The sequence below is a fragment of the Sardina pilchardus genome, chromosome 18 (assembly GCF_963854185.1).
Source record: "Sardina pilchardus chromosome 18, fSarPil1.1, whole genome shotgun sequence".
NCBI classification, from domain to species: Eukaryota; Metazoa; Chordata; class Actinopteri; order Clupeiformes; family Clupeidae; genus Sardina; species Sardina pilchardus.
In genome coordinates, this window is record NC_085011.1 from 24,557,303 (window position 1) to 24,583,290 (window position 25,988).

Here is a 25,988-nt window from a genome sequence, read left to right on the forward strand (position 1 = left end):
TGCCTAAATGTGCCTGATTCAAAGGTGGAATAAGAGCTAATTCTGACTTTGAACTTCAAAGTTTGATAAGGAGTAAATTATGTAACAGTGAAGCGAGGACTCTGCCCTCTCTCTCTCTCTCTCTCTCTCTCTGTCTCTCTCTCTGAGTAACATTCATAGCACACAAGCATGTATGCCTCTGTGAAGAGACACACAAACATATCTCTGTGAAAAGAAACACAAGCATTATGTCACTGTATTTGAGAGCACTGTGCATTGTGTCTCAGAATATGATTCCCTTAGACAGGCACAGAGAGCAGTCATTGCTAATTGTTATAGCAGTGGTTTTCTCTCGCAATCCTTACTAAGGGGAATGCACACATAGCTGACTTCAATAAACACGCTGTCATGCTGACTGTCTGTTGAGTCCTTTTGAATCACTTTGTGTTGCCTGTGGGCAGAATTTTGTTTTTACTACTATGCATAAAATGACTAAAAGTAAACAACACAGAGTGCATAAAATATGTCAACTTCTAATCAACAATGTGTTTGATAACAAGAAGTCCTTGAGCCAGACCCGTCATTTTGGTCAATCGGTACCATTCAACTGGAATAAGTCTCGTAGTGATTTTTGATAAGGTATACATCCCTAGAATTAGAAAATGTGTGATAGCATTGAATTTGGGTAGCTTTTTGTGTTGTATCGCCTCTCTATGTCCATTGTGTGTCTATGGAGGGAGGGATATCTTACAGGTGAATTAGGCTAAAATGCTTAACTAATATCCCGAAAAAAAACTTCCACAGCGTATTATTTGCCATACATTAATCCAATGTTAAGATTTCTGTACTTGAAATGTATGCACATTATTGCATATTTCATTAGATAATGGCCAATATACATATTGATACAGAATATTTCAGAAAACTAAACAAAATGTAAATAATCAGCTGTGGAAGTTTTGTGGGATTATCTATCAGTTAAGAGTTTTAGCCTATATTCACCTGTAATAAATAGACATAAACAGGGTGATGACACACAAAAAGCTTCTACCAACATAATGCTGTTATTTTCTAACTATAGTGTGGTATACAGTACCTTGCCAAAAATCACCATGAGACTTACTCCCCTCAGATGGTACTGACCAACCCTCTGGCTCGAGGACTAAAGCTGCAAATGTCACTATAGCATTGTTAATCCTAGTATTGAAAGAAAAAAGGTGAAAATTGTTATGAGATCCAGTTATGCAGAAGGGAAAAATGCTAACCGTCAGGATTGTATCTCCTTATGGAAATATTTGATGATTACATTGAGTTTCTTAGCAACAAGTAGGCAAGCTAAACAACCAATTAGTGTACCGGTAAGCATTTCCCCAGCTGCTCTGATGGCAGATAAACGTGTTGAATCGGCTGTAAATTAACCAACCGAGGTTTGTCGTGTTGGAGGAGCAGTGCTGGAGCACTGGTGCTGGTGTCTGACCAATGGTTCGTAACGTGGATGAACGGAGTCTTGTACAACACTGAGCAGTTGCTGCAAAGCACAACAACCGACTCTTGGGGCTCCGGTGTACATCCAAGCACCGAGCCTGCCCTTTTCATCAGCTTGTTCATTTTGTTATTAGCCTGGGTGTTCCCATCCTGCCTTGCGCGGTGATTTCATTCACGCTGCTAAGGCAGTCTGGACACTAACACTCAAATGTTCACCTCAATGGCAGCCCTTCGCGTTGCATATGAACACGAGGGGGCACCTTCGGCTTCCGATATTGACGCCAGGGGACTTGGCATGCGTCCTCGTTCGACGAGTTGGGTGTGAGACCGTGTTGGATGAGCTATGTGCATTTGATGGACACCCATGGCGCCCAATGAACGGTTCTGGGCATTTTTTCAAATACGAGAAAATGAACGTCTGGTTGCCAAACCACATCTCATTAGAGAAGGCTAGCCAGGCTAGTTTGTTATAGTATATAAGTATTTTGATCCCGTGAGGGAAATTCGGTCTCTGCATTTATCTCAATATGTGAATTAGTGAACACACACAGACTGTGACACAGTACATAGTGAGGTTAAGCACACGCTAAGCTGGAGCAGTGAGCTGCCTGCTCAACAGCAGCGCTCGGGGAGCAGTGAGGGGTAGGTTTGCTCAAGGGCTCAAGTGCATAACTACTCCACGCCCACATTTTTCCTACTGGTCGGGGATCGAACCGGCAACCCTCCGGTTGCAAGCTCGAAGCCCTAACCAGTAGGCTGGTCTTTGGCAGTGTTGCTGATGCCTCAATAGAGAGGGCTGCAAAGAAAGTTGCATTTGAAACAGCAGACTGGGAAAAAAATATCTGCTGCAGACCTAAAATTCCTCAAGATGTATCGTCTTCTCTTCCCCTTCCTGTATACAGCCATGGTGTTGGACTGCTATCATACTCACACACAACTTGGATTAAAGAGGCTTAGTCTTCGAGAGGAAGTTGTTGGTGAAATTGCAACATTTTGCCTGATTTTTGCCGGACTGGTGCTGTGCCTGTGTCAGACACACTCCCCTGTGTACACACACAGAGAAACACAAGGTCTGACCGAAGGCTTTATTTTGACCTAGATTGTGTGCAAATGGGGGTGGGGGGGGGATGTGCATAGGCCATGAGAGAAGAACAGCCCTGTATAAAGCTGCCACCAATGTCCCAGCCCCACACCCTCCCCGTAGTAAGGTGGACAGCGTGCAGTTGATTTTGTGTGTTGTGTTGATGTGTAGATGTGTTGTGTTTGCTAAGTCTACTATGATAAGTGCATGTGTAGCCTTATATTTAAGGATAGCCTATATTTTGCCTTTATATTTTGCCTTTACAGTGAAGCAACTGTGGGAGAGAGAGGGATGGGATGGGATCAAGGCATGACCCGGGTCGGATTCAAACCCTGGTTCCAGTGGGCACTTGGCACAGTCATTATCAGAAAATAGGTCCCGACAGGGCGAACTGGATCCCGACGCGCAGTGGAGGGTTTCAGGTGTTGCATGGCAACATTTCACTTTCAATGAAATTCCATTGCAATAAATGAAGGTATTTGTTGCCGATTGATATGAAAGACTTGAATTAGAAGCACAAAACCCATGTTCCTTGACAGTGGTCTGTTATACTTAGCAATGGTCTGTTATCGAGAAATATTAGACCTCCGAACGTTGGGAAGGTCCATTCATGTGAATGGAACATTCTGCAGCACTCTGAAGAGCCGTGTAATAATGCCACTTTATATAGATGTTCTCTCTACTTTTTTTTAACGTAGTCCTTTCCTTTACCCTTCATTCCCACACTTCCCATTGTGCAGTGAGTCTTGAGTAATGGGTAACTTTTGGTGGAGCTGTTCTGGCAACAGCATTGAAAAAGAAAACCTATTTTCATCATTTGATTCACCCTTCAACTGACTTTGGTAAGAAGGTAAATGTATTCCTGTCTGGAATAAAAAGGAAATGATACAGGGCCCCAAGAATAGGCTCCACAATGTTTGGGATGTGCACAGAGGACATCGGAGTAGTGAGGTAGAAGTGTTCAAGAACTGGCATTCTGTGACAGCAATGTTATCACTGCAATTTTGTTAACTTTTTCCTACTTTTTATTCATACCCACTCACACCACCTTAACTTACCCTGCCCCCCCCCCCCCCCCACACACACACACACAGAGAGTTGAATTGACAATGGGTAGCATTAAATGTAACATTTACTGTAACACAAGTTGAAGTTTATTACCTTAACAACACAGGTATGTTCTCGTAATACAATCAAACCAATCTAACCAATATATCAAAACCACACTGGGGGAGATGACACAATAGATATCAATAAATCAAAAGATATCAATATTTTGCAACGATAGGTCTCACTTCTGGTAAAACTGTGTTTGTATCTCACTTCTGGTAAAATACGGGTTCACTTTTTGCACAACCCTTAAAAAGTCCAATGTTCAAGGGCACTGACAGGTCCGTGTAACGCTTTGCAGTGCTTTGTTCTATTTGCAGATTTCACATGAAAAAATGAAAACATGTTTTCAAATTTCAATTATTCATTTTTCAGACTACTTGGTAAATTGATGACTGTTGCGTGTTTTATTTTTTTGCATTGAGTGTTCTTGGGATTTTCTCCTTAGAAGTTCGAAAGTCAAACATTGACTCATATTCTAACTTTGTGTTTTTGCGCTTGGGGTTGGACTGAACCATGAACGCTGGGGGTTACCGGAGAGTTGCGTTGTGGCCCAGAGGTTTCACTTCACCCGATGTCTGCTTGGGTTAAGAATGGGATGTTATTAATGGGCTTAGCCTACTCTTGTCAACTTGTTGTTTAACAGCTTCTGTAGGCATGTTGGTGGAGAGGTTTTTGTTCATGGGTAGGGTTGCTCACATTTATTCAAACCGTCAACAACCGTGAACAAATGTATTGTATACGATATGCCCCCCCCCCCCCCCCCCCCAACACACACACACACACACACACACACACACACACACACACACACACACACCATCAGCAGAGATTGCAACAAGTGCATGTGACAAGTTACTGTAGGCTATCTGAAGGTCTGTGAAGTCTAACCATCGAGGGCGCAGGTGAGGGAATGATCAGTCGGTCTGGTAGATAGGCCTACGTCTCGAGCTCACTTGGCATGAATTTGACTTGATAACTCGATCTGTAGCCTATCATTTATAGCCTATCTCTACAACTGGCCAGAGGCGCCATCCGTACATCCCTAGGCGCGTTTGGTTCAGTCCAACCACGATGCAGAAATGGAAAATTGGAAAATGGACTCAATTTTACTTTTGTTTCAAATTCATTATTTGCCGTTTCAAAAACCACACTCGAAAGTTAAAAATAGCATCAATTGTCCATTTGCTGAGTAGTCTGACATATGGATAATGAAAGTTTTGAACCCATTTTCTATTTTTTCATGAGAATTCTGCAAATAGAACAAAGCACTGCAAAGCGTTACACGGACCCTGACATGTAGGCCAAATATGCACTCAGTCAAGTCAATAGTAAACTGAAGCTAAAAACAAACAATAAAGCAAATGTTAGAATAGTGCTCTGTGTTGGAAAAGTGATATTATGTCACATGTCCGATATGAAGCGTTGAAATGGACATTGGTTCTTTTTTTCAAAACATTTTACCATTTCATAACATCTCTCTCACTCACTCACTCACTCACTCACTCACACACAGACAGACAAACACACTCTCTCTCTCTCTCTCTCTCTCTCTCTCTCTCTCTTACTTTCTTCCTCTCCTTTTCTCATCCTGTCTTTCTTTCTCTCTCTTTAGCCCCTTTCAGACAGACGTGTATTTACGCAATGTTCACAGACATTTTACGGTACTTTTTTCCATTGTGCTGTCTGAATGCATATGTCCGCATATCTACTATCGGAACTTTTCCTGCTGCCGACCTAGTCATGTTTCCGTAATGTTGCTGCCACAGCTGCTATGTGAACAGCAATCGCGGAAAAAATCTGCACTTCTCAGTGATGATCAAGGGAAGTATTACGTGTATTTAAAGTGCCCGATATCACTGAACAGTTAGCCTACATCTCTCTAACACGCTGCAGATCTGTTTCGACCTCACTCTGACCGTCACTACGGTCTAAAAAGGGATGGTGATGGTCATCCCTCGGTCTCACAGATCCATAGTTACCTTCGTAACCTGCAGTAATGCAGCAAGGCTACTCCCGGTGTGAAAACTACACTCGCATGCACAGGTGTCAGTGCGTCCGCATTTATAAGGCGTCATTATCTGCCCAGCGAACTAAAGCCCAATTGACGGAAATTCTACATTAGATGTGAACAACAGGTGGCCGTATACATTACGCATATATGCTTCATGTCTGAATGTCCGCTACCATCAGAGATGCAGTAAGCAATTATCGCAAAATGTGCGCAAAACCTGTCTGAAAAGGGCTAGTGTTTGCATTTTTTGTTGCATTTGCTGGTTTATCTTGTCTTCGTCTGTTTTATTGGTGTTTTTAATTGTTCACTCGGGTTCAAGTTCACACACACACACACACACACACACAGAGAGAGAGAGAGACACACACACACACACACACACACACACACACACACACACACACACACACACACACACACACACACACACACACACACACTCAGTGCTACTGTACTTCTAAATGTTTAGCAGTTTGTGTGCTCACTTTATTCAATTTTGCTCTCATTTTCCTAAATTGTGCACTCAGTTTAAAGGGACACTTCACCGATCAGCATTAAGCTTTGTATCTTTAGAAAACCAGTCATGTTTTTGAATGGTCATGCATCATTCCCTCAGTTTGCCTTGAGATGGTAGAAATACGGATTTCAATGGAACCCATGAATAGGACTTCCTGCTTTCAATGATGTAAAATTATGATTTTTACATCATTGAAAGCAGGAAGTCCAACATTGAAATCCGTATTTCTCCCATCTCAAGGCAAACTGAGGGAATGATGCACGACCATTCAAAGACATGACTGGTTTTCTAAAGATACAAAGCTTAAAGAGGAACAATGCAGGATTGGCGATTTCATCTCTGGTTTCGGTTTCGTTTTTCGTTTTCGCTCGTTTTATGCTTGCATATTTCTCTGCAGAGCTTCCCCGACAGCTTTAGCGTGTATATTTATACGTATATAGGCTATATATAAATATATAAATTGCAAGCGTGGTTCTTCTTGTTCCTTACGCGTCTCTGACTTCCAGATGTTAACAGCAGACGATCGTTCATCAGAAAGTTGCAAGGTTGTAATAGCGGATATAGGGACACTAGGGGCGGGAGGAAATTTGACTGTTTTCGATAAAACTGGTCAGTCAAGCAAAACAACGATTTCTAAGCGATTTTATGACTATGAAAAAGTTGCATAGGGTCTCTTTAATGCTAATCGGTGAAGTGTCCCTTTAATAAACCATGTGCTTGTTTTACTGAACAGTGCATTTATTTGATTAAATCGTGGGTCTTTTGCTAAATTGCGCTCTCCTTCTACCACATTGTGCTCTCATTTTAATGTTTGTAAAATGAGTGCACAATTTAGTGAAATCAGCAAACTAGTTACTAAAATGAGTGCACTTTTTAAAAAAAAACGAGAGGATAATTTATCAACATGAGAACACTATGTAGTTAACAAGCACACAATACACAGATTTGTGCGCATAATCTTGTTGCACTAAAAGGCTGCAAGGACTTTTATTTTGGGAAGTAACTGGAATAAAAAAACAGGAGGAGGGAAGCAGAGGGGGAGATGAGAGAGAGTTCCCATAGGACTGATGTTCTGAGCCTATGGGTGCCTCTCATTCATTTTTTTTAAAAATCTATCCTCCCTTCCTTCCTTCCTCGGTCCTCCGGCTCGTTCCCACTGATCTATAAAAAACACTGGATAGACTATCCCATTGTTGCCGCCCCATCATTCTTTATCTAGATCAGTGCGAATGAGAACCGAGGAAGGAAGGGAGGATAGATAAAAAGATGAATGAGAGGCACCCATTGAGATTTTAGAGGTGAGCAGCCCTGGAAGATAAGTTGTATACTTGGAGGAATAAACATAAAGAGTTTAACATACAATGAAACTCTGTGTCTGTGTTGAATGCCCCCACAGAATGTAATTTTACAATCTAGTAAAACAAACGTACAATATAGTAAAACAAGAACACAATTTGGTAAAAGGAGAGTAAGTTTTCTCAATGCATAGACAATTTTGGCAATGATGACTACCCCAGGAGATGTCATTGCAAGAATATTTTTGTATATCAAAAAATTCTAAAATTCTTTTTTTTTTTTTTCCAGTTTAGTTTTAGTTAATAACATAATCAGTTGAACGGCTGTCATGTTGCTCATGGTGGGTGAAATGTGGAACAAGAGAAAATGGAGTTGACCTCCAGGGCCGTCCACGTTCATCTCCCCAGGTCCACCCATACGTTTCTGGACAGGCCCTCTGGATCTCTCCTCATTGCTGCCACTGTTGCCGCTGTGAGACACAGGGCTGATTAATCAGGTGAATGATCCCAATCGAGTTCCACACCAGGTTCAGCAGCATTGACATGCTGCTCACTAGGACTGGCTGTTTCACCATCTTCCCCCACCATTAAATTTAATACAAGTCAATTTAATTCCAATCTGGATTGTGAACCATGTCCTGGAAATGTAATAGCCTGTTTAGTTATGTTACAAGCCTATCAGCGGACGCCTTTGTGTATGCATGGTGACATTTATTTATATTATTTATATTCATTTTTGTATTTATATAATAAATAAATAAATCAGAAATCACAAGATGTGTGCTTTTGCAGGTAAACGCATGTAGTTCACACGAAATGTTTTAAGAAATGCAATAACTATTGTTATTTCATCATCTTGTCTTCAGATGGTGAAATCCCCCAGTTCTTTCAGACCTAATCAACAGAGAATCTGTATGATGCATTTTCACTGACATTGCTATTGATGATGTATGAAATACTGTAACTGTTAGTTGAACATAACATAAGCAATCGCATGGATGTGCAAAAGCATTTGCTATTTGTCTGAAGTAAAGATAATTGATTAGGATGTCTGATTGTAATGCCAATCTGAGAAATGCACCAACACGACGAAAGATTGCTTGATGATAAAGCGGCACTTGCAACCTCTTTACTTGTCTGCCATTGACAACTTTCAGTAACCAACAGGTCGATCCAACAGGTGGCGGCATTGAGCAAATAGGTTCTATCCCCTCAGAGCTGCTTCCCTGAGAAATCTTCGCAAAAAGCTCCTCCTCCCTCCACCCCCGCCCCCCTCCGTAATGTTAGGGCAAGGTATTTCACCATCGAGCAGCTGCACTGTATCAAGCTGTATTAACGCCCCCCTCTCTTTTGCTCACTCCCCTATGTTCAGCCCTCCCACTACCGTTCACATCATCTTGCCCACTACGAATCGTGTCCTGCAAGAATCGGCAACGAGCAGACGCAACCAAATGGAGCGCTTCTTCCTTTCGCGATATCTATGTTTCGCATCATCGGGATTTGAAATTATATAGAATTAAACAGCTTTAATGCTAAGCGAAAACATTAACAGCCGCGTGTGAACACTGTCAAAACACCTCTTCCGTGTCTAAACTTTCCCCATCGCTCTCTCTCTCTCTGTCTCTCTCGCCCACCCCTGATCCCAAGAATCTCTCTTTTGCACTATCCGCACAGTTCGTTGGGCACTCTCGCTGTCGAGGTTTCGAAATGGATGGGGTTATCGTTGGCTGGATGCCTAAGTCTGCCGGGGTCCAGAGTTGCCCGCTGCAAGTGATGCTCAGCCAGAGGAAGATCAAAGCGAGGAGGAAAGGGCGAAAGGAGTTGTTCCTTGGACAGATGTGCTTCATGGGGCTTTTGCTTATGGTGGTGTGCGGTTTATCGCGTGTTGCTGAAAGCACAGGTGAGTTCGCACCGATAACGAAATGAAAGGGGAGCGCGTGTCTCAAAGTGTGACATAGTTTAACCAACAGACTATCCCGCATTTAATTTGGGTAACAGGGCTTCCCTGTCACATGTCGGAAGTTAGCATGCCTTTTGTTTTGTATTTTTGCACGAGTTTAGCGTGGTTCTCTTTGGGCAGATCGTGTTTTAGGTTGAAGCAAGGCAACACATTGATACTGGGTGGGAGCACAATGGACAAATACTACAGCAAAGCTAGTTTAATATGTCCTCTTATCATTCACCATTCAAATGCGCAAAGAAAGATTGTTTTTTAATTGTTCAGTTTTAGTAGATCTAGTTTAGGTGAATTGTGTAGGCTAGATGATTTGAGATGTGACTTAACCTACTGAATTTACTTCTCCTTATTGATCTGTTTAACATTGTAGGGTTCGTTTAATGATTATAGACATATCATTCCGCAAGACTTATAAACATGTCACTTGATTCACTGGAATTGTCCTAGAGCCCAGCCCGCACTTTCAGCATTCTTGGAAACATGTGGTGGGGGAGTCTCGTCATGTTGATTTGTTTTAGTGTAGTGCATGCACCTCTAATATTGTTCATTCAGTGCGTTATTGCTTGTGTTGGATAATTAGCCAACCTTGTTCTGAAGTCCAAAAGGTAGGTAACCTGATGAATTTCCCCTAGGAAAATTGTATTGGCTGTGTGAAGGCTTGCTCATCACTGCCTTTGAAATAAGACTGTCGAGGGACTTTTTTTTTTTTTTAAATACAAGGCTGATATAATGCTGTGTCTTGAGGCCATACTTTTTAACTCCACTGATATTATAGATCACACAGTTTGCTGCAAAGGGTTGTGCTCATATTCTACATTTCTTTTGAATACCAGATCTACCGATTGCATTATTGTGTAGGTTGTCTGTAGGATTTTCTTTTTTGCGTTTAAATATGTGGTTGTAAGAAATGATACAGCAAAGTCAATAGGGGAGTGACAAAGCTGCATTATCCCGCTTTAGTCCAGATCAAATGGAAAAGTGAAGTCATATTATCTGTTTAAGTGGTGTGTGAGTCTGTTTGTTCTAGCCTACCTACAATCTGCGTGTTGTTACAATGGTCTTGGAACGGGAGGAAGGTGGTTCTACCTGTTAGTGTTGCGAAACCCGTTAATCTATGGGGTCACCTTCTGTGGACAAGTGGACAAGGGAGGTGATGAGCGAAAGAAAGGAGGGAGACCCCCCCCCCCCCCCCCGCCATGTTTTGTTTGAGGTCTGCCTGAGTCGGATAGGAGTGATTTTGTTTACCTGATAAAAAACAAGGACAAGGCGGCTGGCGGGTGAGCAGGGAGATGGGATTCCCTCTGGAGTAACAAGTTCGAGGAACACCTCCTTCCACTTTGCTGAATTGAGGATTTAACCAACAACACTGTGGTTCCCTGCAGCAGCTCTCTCTCTCACTCTCTCTCGCTCTCTCTCTCTCTCTCTCTCTCTCTCTCTCTCTGTGTGTCTGTGTGTGTGTGTGTGCGTGCGAGAGAGAGAGAGATATCTCATTTATCATCTGCCCTAGCCCATTTCTTACACACACTCACTGAGGAGCAGAACACTTCATTATTTTAGCCAGTTTTACAGCGCACCGTGCCAGAGCGGTGACAGCAAGCCGTTCCCAGATGGATGGCCTTTTCAGCTTTATTCTCCGTTGAACAAATAAATGGGAGTTCGACAGTGTATTCTCTGAACACTGGAATGGGGAATCACCAGCCATACAGTTTAATTTTGGTCATGGAGGAGGGTGTCCGACATTGATGTATGTTCTTTTAATTTAGGCTGATTTCTGTCTGGACTATTTTGCACTAGCATGGCTTGGTGCAGTATGGGGGACATACTGTAGCTAGATGAAGATTATAATGTGTTGATCCATAGGCTTATTTTACACAGCAAAGGCAGCTCCATCCCCCATGCTGCTGGCTTCTGCTACAGCTAAACAATCTACAATTCTCTTTGAAACATATTCCTGCAACGGGGGGAGAAAACAGGCCGATCGAAAGTGGTGTTTTAGGCTCAGCAGACCGTACATACAGTGAAAGTCATAAAGAGAGGCTATGGTGTTTGTGAACCAGTGAAAAACAGAGGGCTTTAGGAATATCTTGATGGGGATGCATTCATCAGCAAAGAACAGGTCGAGGGTGCTGCTGTTGGGTTACATTTTGCAGGAGACACATTTAGCTGGTCTGTTCCTGTAGTAACAATCACATTTGTCTGCACGTAGCATGTCGCTTTCCTTGACTTCACAGGTATTTAGTGTCAAGACTGGCTGGATACAGATGCTCAGAGGGACTGTGTACTTGGGGGGGGGAAGGCAAACACGACTGCGCAATTTTTACAAGCAGAGTCAATCTGTCCTGCCACCAACCAGTCTGTTGCCTTGCTGTGTTTGCCTGTTTCTGTTAAATTCCCTGTCGGGGTAAAGGTGTGCCCATTGCCATGGATGGATCCGGACGTTGCCCTGCTGGTAAATGCATCATCAATGCATGTGTGATACCTCCGCCAGAAGGTCGTGCATTTGGGGTGGTTTGTCATCTGTCCCTCCGTCTGTCTGTGTGCAGGACTACACGCAATCTAGCTGCTCGATATCCATGAAACTTGGTGGAGAGGTTTGGTGTTGTCCAAGGACGAACCCATGCCATTTTGGGTTAGGGGACAACCGTAGTGATTTAGTTTCCCTTTTCGTATCTCTTGTGCCGCATGGCTTTTGAGCCTGATTTTGCCCTCCAGTGGTCAAGCTAAGGGGAGGCATTTCTTGACCCAAAACAGTCTCACCCAAAAACCAGTTGCGTTTGGAGGTCATGAAATATCATGTTGGAGTTTGTCCTGATGGAATGAATGAATTCATACCAAACTGAAGGGTGATATACATCTTATTATTATGATTGGACAGTGTTTATGTTGACATTTAAAAGCCAGTTACACACTGATATCCACAGTTTGACTTGTATACCCCAGAACTACATATTTGGTGGAGGTCTGCCCTCTGTGAGTGCCGTTTGAGTTGTATATCGTGTTGAAGAAATTTGACTGCATCCTTCATGGAAAATTCATGGTGGTTGACATCAATTACTGGGACTGTGCAAATTCAAAAAGAGTAAAGATCAAAAAGTCCTTCTCTGAAGAAATAAATGAAAATGGATCCTTTTATGGGTGTACTGTATGAAACAGACTTCTTAAAACTCAGTACTCAGTTAAATCACTTTTATCCTATCATTACAATCAGCATTTATCAGCCTACCATAATTGGTTATGGCCTTCAGTTAGACTGTGGTCATGACATAAAAATGATGGGAATGAAAAATGATGTGAGCTCTAAAATGACAGTTAAATATGGGCTAAGGAGGCAATGCAAAAATGTCTAACGTGCTAGAAATGCATCAGATAAGTTACCACTTGGGCCTTCTAATTTCCTTCATCAGTTGTCCAAAAAGCATGATTTTTGTCAGTCCAACATGACAGGGATCCTGTAGTTGGCTACTACTGAGTTGTGAGTCGATCTAACCGCAGATCTTAAGAATCACCACACTTGAATGAGACCAGCTTATCTTTTTATCTTCATTGAAAGGTGAAACATCACCCTCTTTGTCTGTCCTGTTTGACCAATCGGTTTGTCTAATCATGGTGTGTCTAAGTGTGTGTGTCCCTCTCTCTCCTCTTCAAACTGGTGTGTGGTGAACGTTCTGACGCATAATGGCTGCCAAGCACCACCCAGGTGAGTGCTACGCATTGATGGTGGTTAGTGAGGTTCCCCCATCACTTCAAAGCATTATTGAATGTCTTGTCTTATCTATATGGTAGTTGTTGGTGGTGGAGAGGGAAAAAGAGAAATATAGAGGGAGAGAGAAGGAGGGGCTGAGGAGGTCCGTTGGGAGGTTTTAGGTACCAGTAGCCAGAAGTGCCTAGTGAGCGGTGAGGCATGACAAAGGACATGAACACTGACCTTAAACTTGGGCAGTATTGGCTGTGGTGATTGTGTTTTGTGAATATAAAGCAAAAAGCGAATTATGGGGGCCAGTGTTCTTTGTTTAACTGTTACTCTTTAATGTCCTCATTCATATTGCTAAGGTGGAGCCTTTCACACTGTGTGTGTGTGTGTGTGTGTGTGTGTGTGTGTGTGTGTGTGTGTGTGTGTGTGTGTGTGTGTGTGTGTGTGTGTGTGTGTGTGTGTGTGTGTGTGTGTGTGTGTGTGTGTGTGTGTGTGTGTGTGTGTGTGTGTGTGTGTGTGTGTGTGTGTGTGTGTGCGCGTGTGTGTGTGTGTGTGTGTGTGTGTGTGCGCGTGTGTGCGTGCGCTCATGCATCTTTGCTTTATGTTGGAGTTGGAAACACCACTTTCCCCAGTAATAAGGAGATTTGATGGGTAAATGTAACCAGAGGTCAGTTGGTCAATATGTGATCAGTGCAGGAATATGTGCCCACCTCAATAATACACCTTAAATATGACACCCTGGTATTTTTGTCCCAGTTCCCCCTTAAATAGAGACCTAATTAATCACAAAGCCTTTTGTGAAGCAGAGGCCTATTCTGGTGTGCTCAAGGCACTACAGTCAGGAGCAGCTAGATGTGAGGGGGGGGACAGTTTGATCCCATAGGCATAGGATATGGTGGGAGAGGGATTTTTCGTATCCTTCTCCTTCTTCTTCTTCAGCCTCCTTTTTCTGTATACATATGATCCATCGTGGCCTCCATGATGTTGGAGAAAGAAAGGAATGGAGGGATAGAGAGAGGAAGATAAGGAAGGAGAGGGAGAGGGTGGTCATTAATTCAGAGGAGAAGAGGCCGCCCTACATACCTTTCCTCTCCTCCATATATAGCCCACCCTAAATGTCCTCATTAGGTGTGTGTGATTTATGACATGCCACCATCTTACGTGCCCCCCACTAGTACCCCTCACACACACGCACACACACACACACATCTCTTAGGCCTACACACAGACACACACGAGGGAAAGAAATAGAGAGGGCGGGCGGGGGGGGGGGGGGTGCATGCATGTGGTGAGGGGAGTCGAGCCCACAAGCGACGCGTGATTGCTTTGGCTTTATGAAGTCGGATAAAACCCTTCAAAATGCTCTCGGAGCAGGGATGAAGGTCTGCCCTTGTGGAGTAAATCAAACGCAACCCCTTTGTGACCCCACTCTGCTGGAGGAGAGCGCGTCCAGCCGGGGCGCGGGCGGGCGAAGGCGAGGGCTGGACGAGAACCAGACAGATGCCTGGAACGGGAGGCAGAGATGGCGGAGGATTCGGCAAAGTCAGAGCATGGATCCCGCCCCCGATCTCACCCACTGATACTGATCAAAGAATGATCGCACGGACTGCAGACACCTGTTGCCTTAGAGGCATTCATAAGAGCGTTAATAAGAGCAGGTCCTTCAACAACCTGTCGTCGTAGGTCCAGGATATTCGTTGTTATATGCCGCCGTTCAGACACTTTATATGGCTGGGAGAGCCATGATACATGTGGAATTCCTGTCTCCTGTAAAAGCCCCCAGTTGTTTGGTTTGGAGCAATACTGGAAATGGGCGGCTCCTGGCCCCTATGTCTTTTAATGCTGGCCACCATGTGTGTGTAGCAACATGGACAAACTTTGTGATGGCAAGGCCGTACTTGTTTCAATTAGATGGACAGCATTCATTATATGTTATTTTATATAAAAAGAGTATAACATTAGCGTTTGCTACTGGTACTCTGGATGTGTTGTTTGTTTCTATGGTGAGGCGAGTGCATTTACATAGTTGTCCACACATAGCACATAAAGGTCAAGATAGACTCGATGCACAATGCAAACGATGTTCATAATCATATGGTGTTGCTGAGTGACTCATATGTTGCCCCTGTTGATATTAGCTAACAGCGCTAACAGGGTCAAAACACATGCCACCTGTAATAGGGAGGGCACAGGAACTCATTAACCTTTTTATAGTGTCAGTGGATAGGATATGACTGCATGTTTGCCGTTGAAAAGAGAAAGTGGAAGGGCTAGGACTGTCAGGGCTGTGAAGAGTATTGACACATTGTTTTCTGGCAGGTTTCAGCATGGGCTTGTTGTGTATAACCAAAGCTTTTTTTGTCTGGGGCTAGGGGGGCTGGGGAGACAAATATATACTTGAGATATTAAAAACTGCGTCGGGCGAATAATGAGTTTTAAACCTCTAATCTTCTGACTGCGCTGCATTTATGTAAGCAGTTCTTTGATAGACTGTCTGATTACATAAAGCCGCAGTCAAAACTCATTTGAGGCAGGGGTAGGGTTTTATAACTAAACCTGAGAATGAGGGCTGCGCTGCGCTGCGCTAAAATGTAGTCCCTCCGGGGGGGATGGAAGCTCCTGTTCTCTTCATGAAGCCTGTAGCTTTTTTTTCTCCGTTCTCTTCTGTTACTTCAAAAAGGTCAAGAGGGTTCAGCCTGGCAAATTAGCAACAGAAAAAAAAAAAAAAAAACGGAGAGCTCTGTTCTCCGAGCCCTTAGTGGCAAATGTGGGGCGACAGTCCATTACCCTGGCCATAAAATTTTGGTTGTCTTCCTTGCGGTTGTTTAATTAGCGTGGTTTGCTTTGAGCAGAATCGCAAGCTTGTCAGTGCACTGTGCTGGGTTTTCATCTCTGTTTCACCAAAATGTGGTGTGAACTTGAATCCATTTGGTGTTGCACAAGCATCTTTTAAGTTATGGTTTTTAACATCGTGCCAAGTCTGTAAGCAACCTCCACAAAAATCTAGAATATTCTGACACAGTGTTTGTTTTGAGATCATTTGTGATTGAAAGAGAAAGCAATGTTTTTGTCGCTGGTCTGCAAGCCTGATATTGTCTGTGCACTTGCACTCATTTGAGAAACAAGTCCAGACAAACTGCGGCCAAGCAAACACTCTAACATTGTGCCTTTCTCTGGTATTTGTTCCCTTGCTTAAACAAGCTGACATCATTTTGATTATTTTGGCATTGCTAATTTGATTACTGTATTTGCCAAAAGAACTGAAATCATAGAATGTGCCGTATGAGACCAGAGCACGTTAACTCCTTAAATGGAGTGACCCGCCGTCTAACAGTGATTCAACTTGTCTTGTTTGCTATAACCAATGCGCTGAAAATGTCAGCAAATAGTTACGTCCGGATCTGAAGTCATGAGTCTCTTGTGGACCAACCCTGAAATCTTCTCTTGTGTCGCATGATGGAAGACTTGAGAGCGGGGTTTGAAGGGACACTTCTGACACGTTACCCAGAGGTCCATCACTCCTGCTGGGATAACCCCTCCTGGCCCTCAAAGCCCTGGCACGGCCTTTTTGATGGCTCTGTAGATGGGCATGCCTTTCTGTCGTCCAAGTTGACCGTTCACACTCACAGCAGGAGGCGCGCTGCCACCAGGCGCTAATGAGGTTATTAAGATGGCCGTCACATTCATAAATGGCCAATTACTGATACTCCACTCATGCGCTTTAAAAATAGACTCTATTGATCTTTGTGTGTACAGACGGGAGATAAGATGTAGAGGCTGGAGAGTGAGGTCACTAACCCCTGGAAAGCAGTCACAATGTCCATTCAGGGGGCATTCATTCTAATTTTAGTCAAGCTTAACAGCTTTGTTCAGCTGGTTTTAAGGCAGATCGATTTTATTGATTTTAGAGAGAGATGCAGTAGCCTTAGCTGCTGACATCACACACTGAGAGAGAACGTGTACACACCTGATTTCAGTTTTCCGTGGGCGAGGGGACGACCCCCCACTCCCCCCACCCCCCTTGCCTAGTCCCTTTCCCATCCAGGGCAGTGCTCGAATGGCTAATGAAGATGAACTAGGTGATTAACGCTTGGCAGCGCGGAATGGATGTGGAGGGCTAAATTTAACGCGCCTCTGACAGTATGGGAGTGAGGTTGGAGGGTCTCGCCGCTGTGTGGGACTGGTGGTGATTCCCCTCATTGTCAGTTCTCCCACCTGGTAACTGGGACATCCTTGCACATATGTTAGTGGGTTGGGCCAGTGGGCCACTGCCGCTATACTTCCACTACCTGGTTGGAGCATGAGATCTCGGTGCTGTTGACTGTGACCTCATAGCCACGGGCATGCATCATTAGTTGAGAGACCTTCTTTTCTTCTGGTGCAGTGCACTGTATGGATGACCTTCTACTGCTGTGGAGCTATCAAGAACTTAAAGAACTGAATTGCAAAATGTTTTAGCCTTCTCGCTTTTCAAAAAGAGCTCAGATATGCAATTCAGTCACACAACATTATCTAATACGGTTACTGATGTTTTATTAACATCTTATAAGCCCATGTGTTTGCTTCCTGAAAGCTTCAGAAGCAAAGTATTCCCGAAATACTCATCCCCCTTCACCATCTCTCTGACTAGTTCTGTTTTGATGTAGAGCACAACATGTATGGAGACGTTGCATAATACTCCTCTGAATGGATATTGTATGTTGGCATCAAGGTTTATGTTGTCTATTTTAGGCATGCAAGGTTTCTGCATATAGGCCATATTTCTGATTATATTTAGTACACACACACTGACTGAAAAACTGAGAAGGAAGAGAGAGTGCTAGAAATTAGTGCAGGTTCTTTGCCAAATCTATTTTTTCTCAACTTTGGTATTCCATCTTTATTGTTGTGTTGTCATTTCTTTAATTACTGCAAGGTGCCTTGTTGGCATTTAGCACCAAATATACAGCCTTTTGTGGTTTTGATTTGGGTAGGTTGGTCTTTTGCCACCCTGCCATTTTCCTGTGCCCCCTCATACAGTCTTCACCAGTATCAGCTGCCCTTCGCTGTGCCCTTTGCTGTGCATTGAGTTTTTGGTTGGCTCCCTGCGAGCTGTTTCAGTAAGAAGAGAAGCCAGATCTGCCATAGACCTCAAGGTAGAATGGCACCATGCACCGATGCATCATGTTTGACCATTAACAGAAAAGGCCAGGCAAATCCCTTTGAAATATCTGTAGTCAGTTTCATTTTAATATCATGCTTGGGGATGAGGCTGGTGCAACAGACAAGCTGATGTTCAAGAAGAGACCCATTAGATATCTAGTTAACTTCCCTCTCTCCAGTATTCAAATCTCTGTGTATCATTTTACAATGACGTCATCCATCCTTTGCAGGGCTGTCTGTCTGCCTGCCTCAGTCTTTGTTTAACAGGGTCTTGCATCATTGCTCTTCTGTCATCTGAGCTGTTATGTCATATCTCCATAGTAACCCCCACCCCCCAAAACACACACACACACACACACACACACACACACACACACACACACACACACACACACACACACACACACACACTGTGTGCACTGAGCATCCTCGCCTCATTGAGCAGGTAATGCCGTTACAACATAACGTCAGAAGCTCACAAGATGTCTGCAGTAGATTTGTCATCCTTAGGCAAGAGTGCAGCGAGAGACCAAGAGAACGATGAAGAAGAGATGAGGGAGAGAAGCATTCACAGGAAAGGATGCGCTTGCTCTCTCTCTCTCTCTCTCTCTCTCTCCTCTCGTATTTCTCTCTCTCTCTCTCTCCTTCTCTCTCGTTTCTCTTTCTCATCTCAACATGCTGTAGCACGCAGGGGCATTGCTGCATGCCTAATTGGACACATGTCTTGAAGCAGGGGCAGTCTCCGTCACTCTTGCCACAGAGGAGAAGAAGACAGCGAGGGAGGGGGAAGAGGAAGAGGAGGAGGAGGAGGAGGAGGAGGAGAAAGACCAAGACTGGGAGGGGGAAGAGGAGAGGGGGCTTTGACTCGTTACTGTACTCTACTATTCTGTCTGCACCTCAACTGTTATGGGTCTGACAGCACCTAACTGATACGTACACAGGAACACATACACAGAGATTGTATGGGACACAGACACATGCACATTAGGGCTGCAACTAACACATATCTTCATAATTGATTAATCTGTTGATTATCTAACTAATTAGCTGTGGTAGTTTTCAGTGGTGAAAAGAAGTCGATTAGTGTTTCTCAAAGCTCAATGTGGCATCCTCAAATCGTGTGCTTTGTCCATATGGCAATAATATTTGGGGTTCCAGTCATAGTACACTAAGTAAAGGAGAAGATAAGTATTCAGCTAGCCTGGCGTTGTCATGCTCTAGTAAGAACTTGAGTCTGATGCTGTTCCATTGGGCATGTTGGTATGTTTCAACCGAACCAGGGAAAAAAATGCCTCCTCACTCAATTGGATAGACCTACAACCAATCAGAGCGCTCTTTGGTGACATGGTTGATTGCATTACTGTTGATCATCTGTCCATCATCATATGTAGTCGATGATTCATTTAATAGTTGACAACTAATTGATGCACACACAGCAAACATGCAAATTACCAATAATGACAATAGTTGCGTACATGTACTACACGCGCACACACACACACACACACACACACACACACACACACACACACACACACACACACACACACACACACACACATATACACACACACACACACACACGTCAAATAAATATGTTCAATTCTCTTTGCTCAGCTGTGATGGAACAAAGTTGCCCAGTCAGAGCACAATGAGTCCTCGTATTATCTGCAACACTGATGCAGCACAAGGGCTTTTATACAGCAATATCTCCAGTCTGTGAGGAGGCCTGTCACAGACCTGTCAGGATGTCAGCACACTTGTTTTTGCGACTGCTGCTTTGGTTCAGTGTCACTGGAGAGCAGCACGGATGAGAGCAGGGTAGGCAACAATCACCAAATGCTGTTTGTGTCAGTCCGTGTGTGTCGGTCCATGTGTGTGTGTGTCAGTCTGTGTGTGTGTCAGTCTGCGTGTTTGTCGGCCTGTGTGTGTCTTTAGAGCTGGGCCAAAATAAATCGCTTGAGAATTCCATCGCTTTGTTGGCAATACATTCCCAACCAATTCTCTGAAATGGGCAAGTTTGGAAAATACCCCATACATCAAATGCTTTTGGGACAAAAGGTATCTGATAGAAATAGAGTAAAGGACCTTTAAATGGATATTGCTTATTTGTATGTGTAATGGGGCATTCACTCACAACTTGATTTTCCTGATGTATGGCAGATAAATCGATTTAAAATGAATTTGATCTTGCCTGTCCTCTCCTCCTTCTAGCAAGATGAGCACTGGAAGTCATACCAAGGACAAGAGAAAGGGTGGGTGTGTGTGTGGGGGGGGGGGGGGGTCAGTCTTGACGTCATCATCCCCTGGTGCACGTCATAGATATGTTTTTCTTTATCTGCAGCAAGGGGGATGGTAATTGTGTGTCTTCTCCTTTCTACGTCGGATAAAAATAGAAGTGGTATTTTTAGTGCATTGGAACTGGGGTGGGGGTGGGGATGGGGGTGGGGATGAAGGTGGAGGTGGATAGGGCTGGGGGGGTGTAGCAGAGAAGAACGCCTTTGCATAGTGACTGTCTGATGAGGAGAGAGGGGATGAGCTGGCAAGGGAGTGTGTGTGTGTGTGTGTGTGTGTGTGTGTGTGTCTGTGTCTGTGTCCGCATGTATGTGTGTGTGTGTGTGTGTGCGTGTGTGCGTGGCTGGGCTACGGAGAGGCGCTCGAGGACACAGTGACCCAGATGGCAGCGCTGCCAGAATAATCAGCCACTTGTGAGACGCAGCGGAGAGGCAGGGGGCCCACGCCACGGCGCGCGCGGGGCGGTCACGGCCATCATGGCGCCGCCCGGGCCACTCATGCCCATGTGCCACGTTCGCGCCGCCACACTGCACCACACCGCGCCGCTCCGCTCCGCAGTGCCGAGCACCCAGCACCGCGCAACAGACGGCCCTCATGAATATTCCCAGACAAGAACGACACAGCGCCTGTCACTGCGGTTACAGGAATTGGAAGTGTGTGTGTGTGTGTGTGTGTGTGTTCATGTGTGAATGTGTGAGGTTTTAACGCTGTTTAAAAACATTCTGGGCTGCCGGTGTCCTTGTGAGGCGTATGTGAACAGAGAGGACCTGACGCAGTGCTTCACTCCATGTTAAACGCGAGTGTGAAGAGTGTTATCTAATCGGGGGGCCGAGGCCAATGTTTGGTCAAATAGTGGCGCTACGCTTGTGGAGCTTTGGAGAGGCTGGCGGTGGCTGGCGGCTGATTAGCATTTTGAGCTAAATGTTACTTTTGAAATATCTCACTGAGATGATTTTGGATTGGAAATTGTAGTCTGTGAATAATAGTTTCTTTGTTTTTTCATTGCGTCAGATATGTACCCTTCCATTCTGAACTCAACAGAGATGCTTTTCAAAGGTTGTACTTGAGCTATATGCTCTAACTGGTGAGGCAGAGAGTTGATGAATCTGATTCTCCAAAGAGTTTGGACAAAAAAATAATGGGGGTTAAAACCTTTTAAGGTTCATTTACAGCTCAACACCGACTCTCACCGCCTGTTTGAATATTGTCATAGTCACAAGGACCTTTTCGACAATGAATGTGACAGCCCTACCTATAACATTTGGTGACATTTTCTTCCAGAATGGTTGAATTCACTTAGATTAACCGAAAATGCTAATGCATAGCTGAAACAACTTTATCAATAGTATTCTTCCTCCTATAAAATAACTATTTAGATATGAGGGGTATTCTACCAGGGTAACATGACTGGGTTTGCGTTCTTCAGTATGACATGCCTATTCCTCAATAGGTTTTATCATCAGAGGGTTTTTTTTGGCTCAGTATTACATGTGGCTGTTGAAGGAAATATCAAAACCTTTAACCCCAGTAGCTCTCTTAAGAGCACTATCCGGTGTCAAGTTTTTACTTGAAGCAGGCTTCGGCCTTCTCTTCATTGTTTCCTGTCTCTATGATTGACATTAGTCTCTCTTGTGTCTGTGTAGGTTACCGCCCACTCAGCGATGGACCAAAGGCTACTCCAGGCTGGGATAGCCGTCGGCTACTGCAGGACTATGAAAACACCTACACGTACATACCAGAAACAACAGAGGCGACGGAGCGACCGCCCAAAAACTGTACCGAGCCAGGTAGGCTGATGTGAATGCCTCATCCCCCCCCTTCTCCCACCCCCAATCAGAAACATCTGCTTCTCTGTGTGTCACTGTGGAGTTTACCATCTGTGTGTTTGCTCTGCATTTTGTATTATTTTGTAAGATTTCTTTTTAGCTATTAACATTTGATGTCACTGGGTTTCAAAGAATAACAACAATTCAAAATAAGTAGAAACATGCCAGATTTCCAGGATGCCTGGTGTGTTTGTGTGTGTGAGAGAGTTGATATTGGTAATGACCTAACTGAGGTAAAGACAAGAAAAAAAATCACTGTCACTGAATTCACTGTCAGTTTTACAGCATTGGGTGGACAAATAGAGCAAAACAAATCTCTCTCTACACAGTGGGTACAAGACTATACTGTATATCCGGTTACCATTCTGAGAGAAGAATAGTTATTTCTGAGGTTAGCTGTTCATGAGAAATGATGATCTCTGCTTAAATTCAGGGCTTAGACTCCCATTACTGCCATATCCTTTTGTGTGTCTAGTTTTGTTTAAGTGATGATACAAGCTGTACTATTCTGCCATTGTCTTTCCCATGTAATTCCATTGACTGTGCTGCTCTGTGTTTTGAGCCCCTGTTCATTCAATGACAACTGCTTAATTAAGGCTAATTGATAGTGGAAGCTGAAGCGGAAAAAAACATTTGAGAAAGCATATACTCATCAATACAGATGGAAGATTGATTTGCCAATATACCTCAAACACTGCAGCACCCAAAAGGTATCAGGAGACAAAAAATACTTTACATTATGCCAGTATACTTACATGCCTACATTCCAGTACATACCTGTACATACACACATCCATACATACATACATGCATACATACGTCTTTGCATGCATATATGCATAGATACATACATACATATATGTTGCGCAACCTTGTTTCCGAGACTTAGAGTTGTGTGTGATTAGCATCACAACAGCATTTTTTATATACTTAAGGTCATGTTTACCAGCTAAACTCGTTGATTTTTTTAAAGAATAATTACAGCCTTCTTTGTAACAATTGTGACAGTATTGTGTTTATTGCCATTCTGTCTTTTGCTGTGGTGTCAGAAAATGTCATTGGTACTGGTTACAGTCTAAACACCTCAGTTTGACCAGTTTACTCTCGAGCAAAGCAGAGAGGCTCTGTCGGGAGTTTCCCATGGATGTGTTGGGCTTCGTACAAAACAACAAAAAAAGAAGCCCAATGTGTCGGATGTACTGTTTTCACAAAGGAGCCCAAATTCCTGCGCTGGGTGCACGGGGGCTGGGTTTGTTATTGTTTTTTTCCATGGCTGGATTTGTGCGCTCCATTCCAAGTGGGGTTCTGGTGCTTTAGGAGGCTGTGCTCCTTGCCAAACATGCTCTTGATCTCGTCATTAAAAAACAACCCCAGAAAAGATGCCCAGGAAAGGAGCCCAGATCCCCACATCGTCGACCCCCCCCTCCCTCACTCCCTCACCCCCACAGCCTGACGCCTTGGCCATGGCGCTGGGGTTCCTCCGTCTGCTCTCGTGTGTGTGTGTGTGTGTGTGTGTGTGTGTGTGTGTGTGTGTGTGTGTGTGTGTGTGTGTGTGTGTGTGTGTGTGTGTGTGTGTGTGTGTGTGTGTGTGTGTGTGTGTGTGTGTGTGTGTGTGTGTGTGTGTGTGTGTGTGTGTGTGTGTGTGTGTGTGTGTGTGTGTGTGAGAGAGCGAAAGAGAAAGAGACTGTGTGTGAGGCAGGTTGTGTTATTTGTGTGCTGCTGATTGCATGTCGCAATCATTGTCTATCAAAGTGCTATTTACTAACACGCTTAATGCCTTGTCTCTCGATCCTTGGCATGGATGTTATATTTAGAAGGAAAATACTTAATGGCTTGTTTCCGCTTAATTATGTTCTCCATCATGAAATGCTGTAATTATTTTAATTCGGATTATTCTTGCTTTTCTGCTCTCTCTCTCTCTCTCTCTCTCTCTCTCTCTCTCTCTCTCTCTCTCTCTCTCTCTCTCTCTCTCTTTGCTTTCGCTCCTCTCCATCACTTCCTTAGGGGTAGTTTGTGTAGGTATTAGAATGTATTCTATTGCTAACACCCCATTAGTTACCTACAGTCAGGCCGTGCAGAGAAGCTTGGTCATCTCCAAACACAGCTCGAGTCGCCTAATTACAAATGCTGATGTGCAGCGGATGTTAATTATTGCCCAGAGCTTGTGATTCTGTGCTGTGGTATCAGCACAGTGCTGGGTTTGGCTGTGTCGGCATGCCTGTTGTGAACATTTCACCTCTGACCTGCTAAAGCAAAACAGCGACCTGGAGGATCTAGCGCCAGCAATTGAGGTTACTCATTAGCTTCCTTTGGGAGTCACCAAGGTCACTTTGAGAGATCAGAGAAGAGCATACATATATATGTGTGTGTGCAATTACACACACACACACACACACACACACACACACACACACACACACACACACACACACACACACACACACACACACACACACACACACACACATGTGTACACACACACACACACACCTACACACACACACACACACACACACACACACACACAGGTGTCCTTGCCTTTTTTTTTCTTACTCTGGCTTATTTTTTTCAGTTTGCTGCTTCATGAGTCATTTCTCATGTGACCTTTGTGAATGGTGCCATGTTCTGACTCAAAGAAGCAGACTCTCTCTGTCCCTGTGGAGATGTGCAGACATTTGTGGTTAGAAGGAGAGGTAGACAATGCAAAAAGCAGCACGCTTCTTTAGCCCCTCACTGTCTTCACGTTCTCTCCCTCTCTCCTATAAGGCCCACTCTTTATCATACCCGAAGATGGTACCTTTAAAGCAGCATTCACACCAAGAACGATAAAGATAACGATAACTATAACCATAATGATAAAAGCTAAAAAAGCTAAGAAACGTCACTCCTCGTGTTAATGAATGTGTTGGCTAAAGTATTATGGGTTCTGATTGGCTGTTAGCTTTTTATCATTCTCAAAATCAAGCGATCCCCAACGATATCGTTTTTCATGTGGTTATCGTCACAGTTTATGTGTGAACGTTATCATTCATATTAACGAGAACGATAGTTGTTTATAGTTATCTTTATAGTTATCGTTATTGGTGTGAACGGCCCTAAACAGCCAGTCTTCTTCTCCAGACTGTAACAGCTCAATTTTAGACATTTTGCAATTTGACAACATTTTGCTGCTCTCCATGTAGTCCCTTTGGAAACATGACCACTAATCCGTACCTTTTGCATTTAACTTCTTCCGTAATTGACTTGTTCCTGATGAGCTGTTCCTCTTTTCTAGTCAGTTTCTTGATGTGCGTTTGTGTTGATGTGCAAATGGAGAGATATTGGTGTATTCAGAAGAAGGACTTTTGGAGAGGAGACGATGTGTGGTGTGTGTGTGTGTGTGTGTGTGTGTGCCAACTCAAAAGAAGGATAGAGAGGCTGGCAGGGAGGGCCAGCAGAGACATTCATGGACAAACAGAAATATTCATCAAAGTTATGCTTGCTAGAGAGATGGCTCTGTACTTGGGGAAAGCTGTTGTATGCTATGGTGAGTCAGGTGTGTGTGTGTGTGTGTTAGATTCATCAATGTGTAGTCTGATCCCCAACTCACAACATTT

At 43.9% G+C, this 25,988-nt stretch overlaps 1 protein-coding gene across 1 annotated transcript in view; it reads left to right on the forward strand.

Moving 5' to 3' along the window:
• Positions 1–8,937: 8,937 nt before the first annotated feature.
• The window catches only part of slc24a3 (solute carrier family 24 member 3), a 70,955-nt gene continuing 53,904 nt past the window's right edge, over positions 8,938–25,988 (forward strand). Inside the window, exons 1-2 of the mRNA XM_062519386.1 lie at positions 8,938–9,381; positions 22,210–22,353. Of these exons, the coding sequence (XP_062375370.1) occupies positions 9,189–9,381; positions 22,210–22,353 (337 nt within the window). The 5' untranslated portion in view covers positions 8,938–9,188. The remainder of the gene's footprint in view (positions 9,382–22,209; positions 22,354–25,988) is intronic.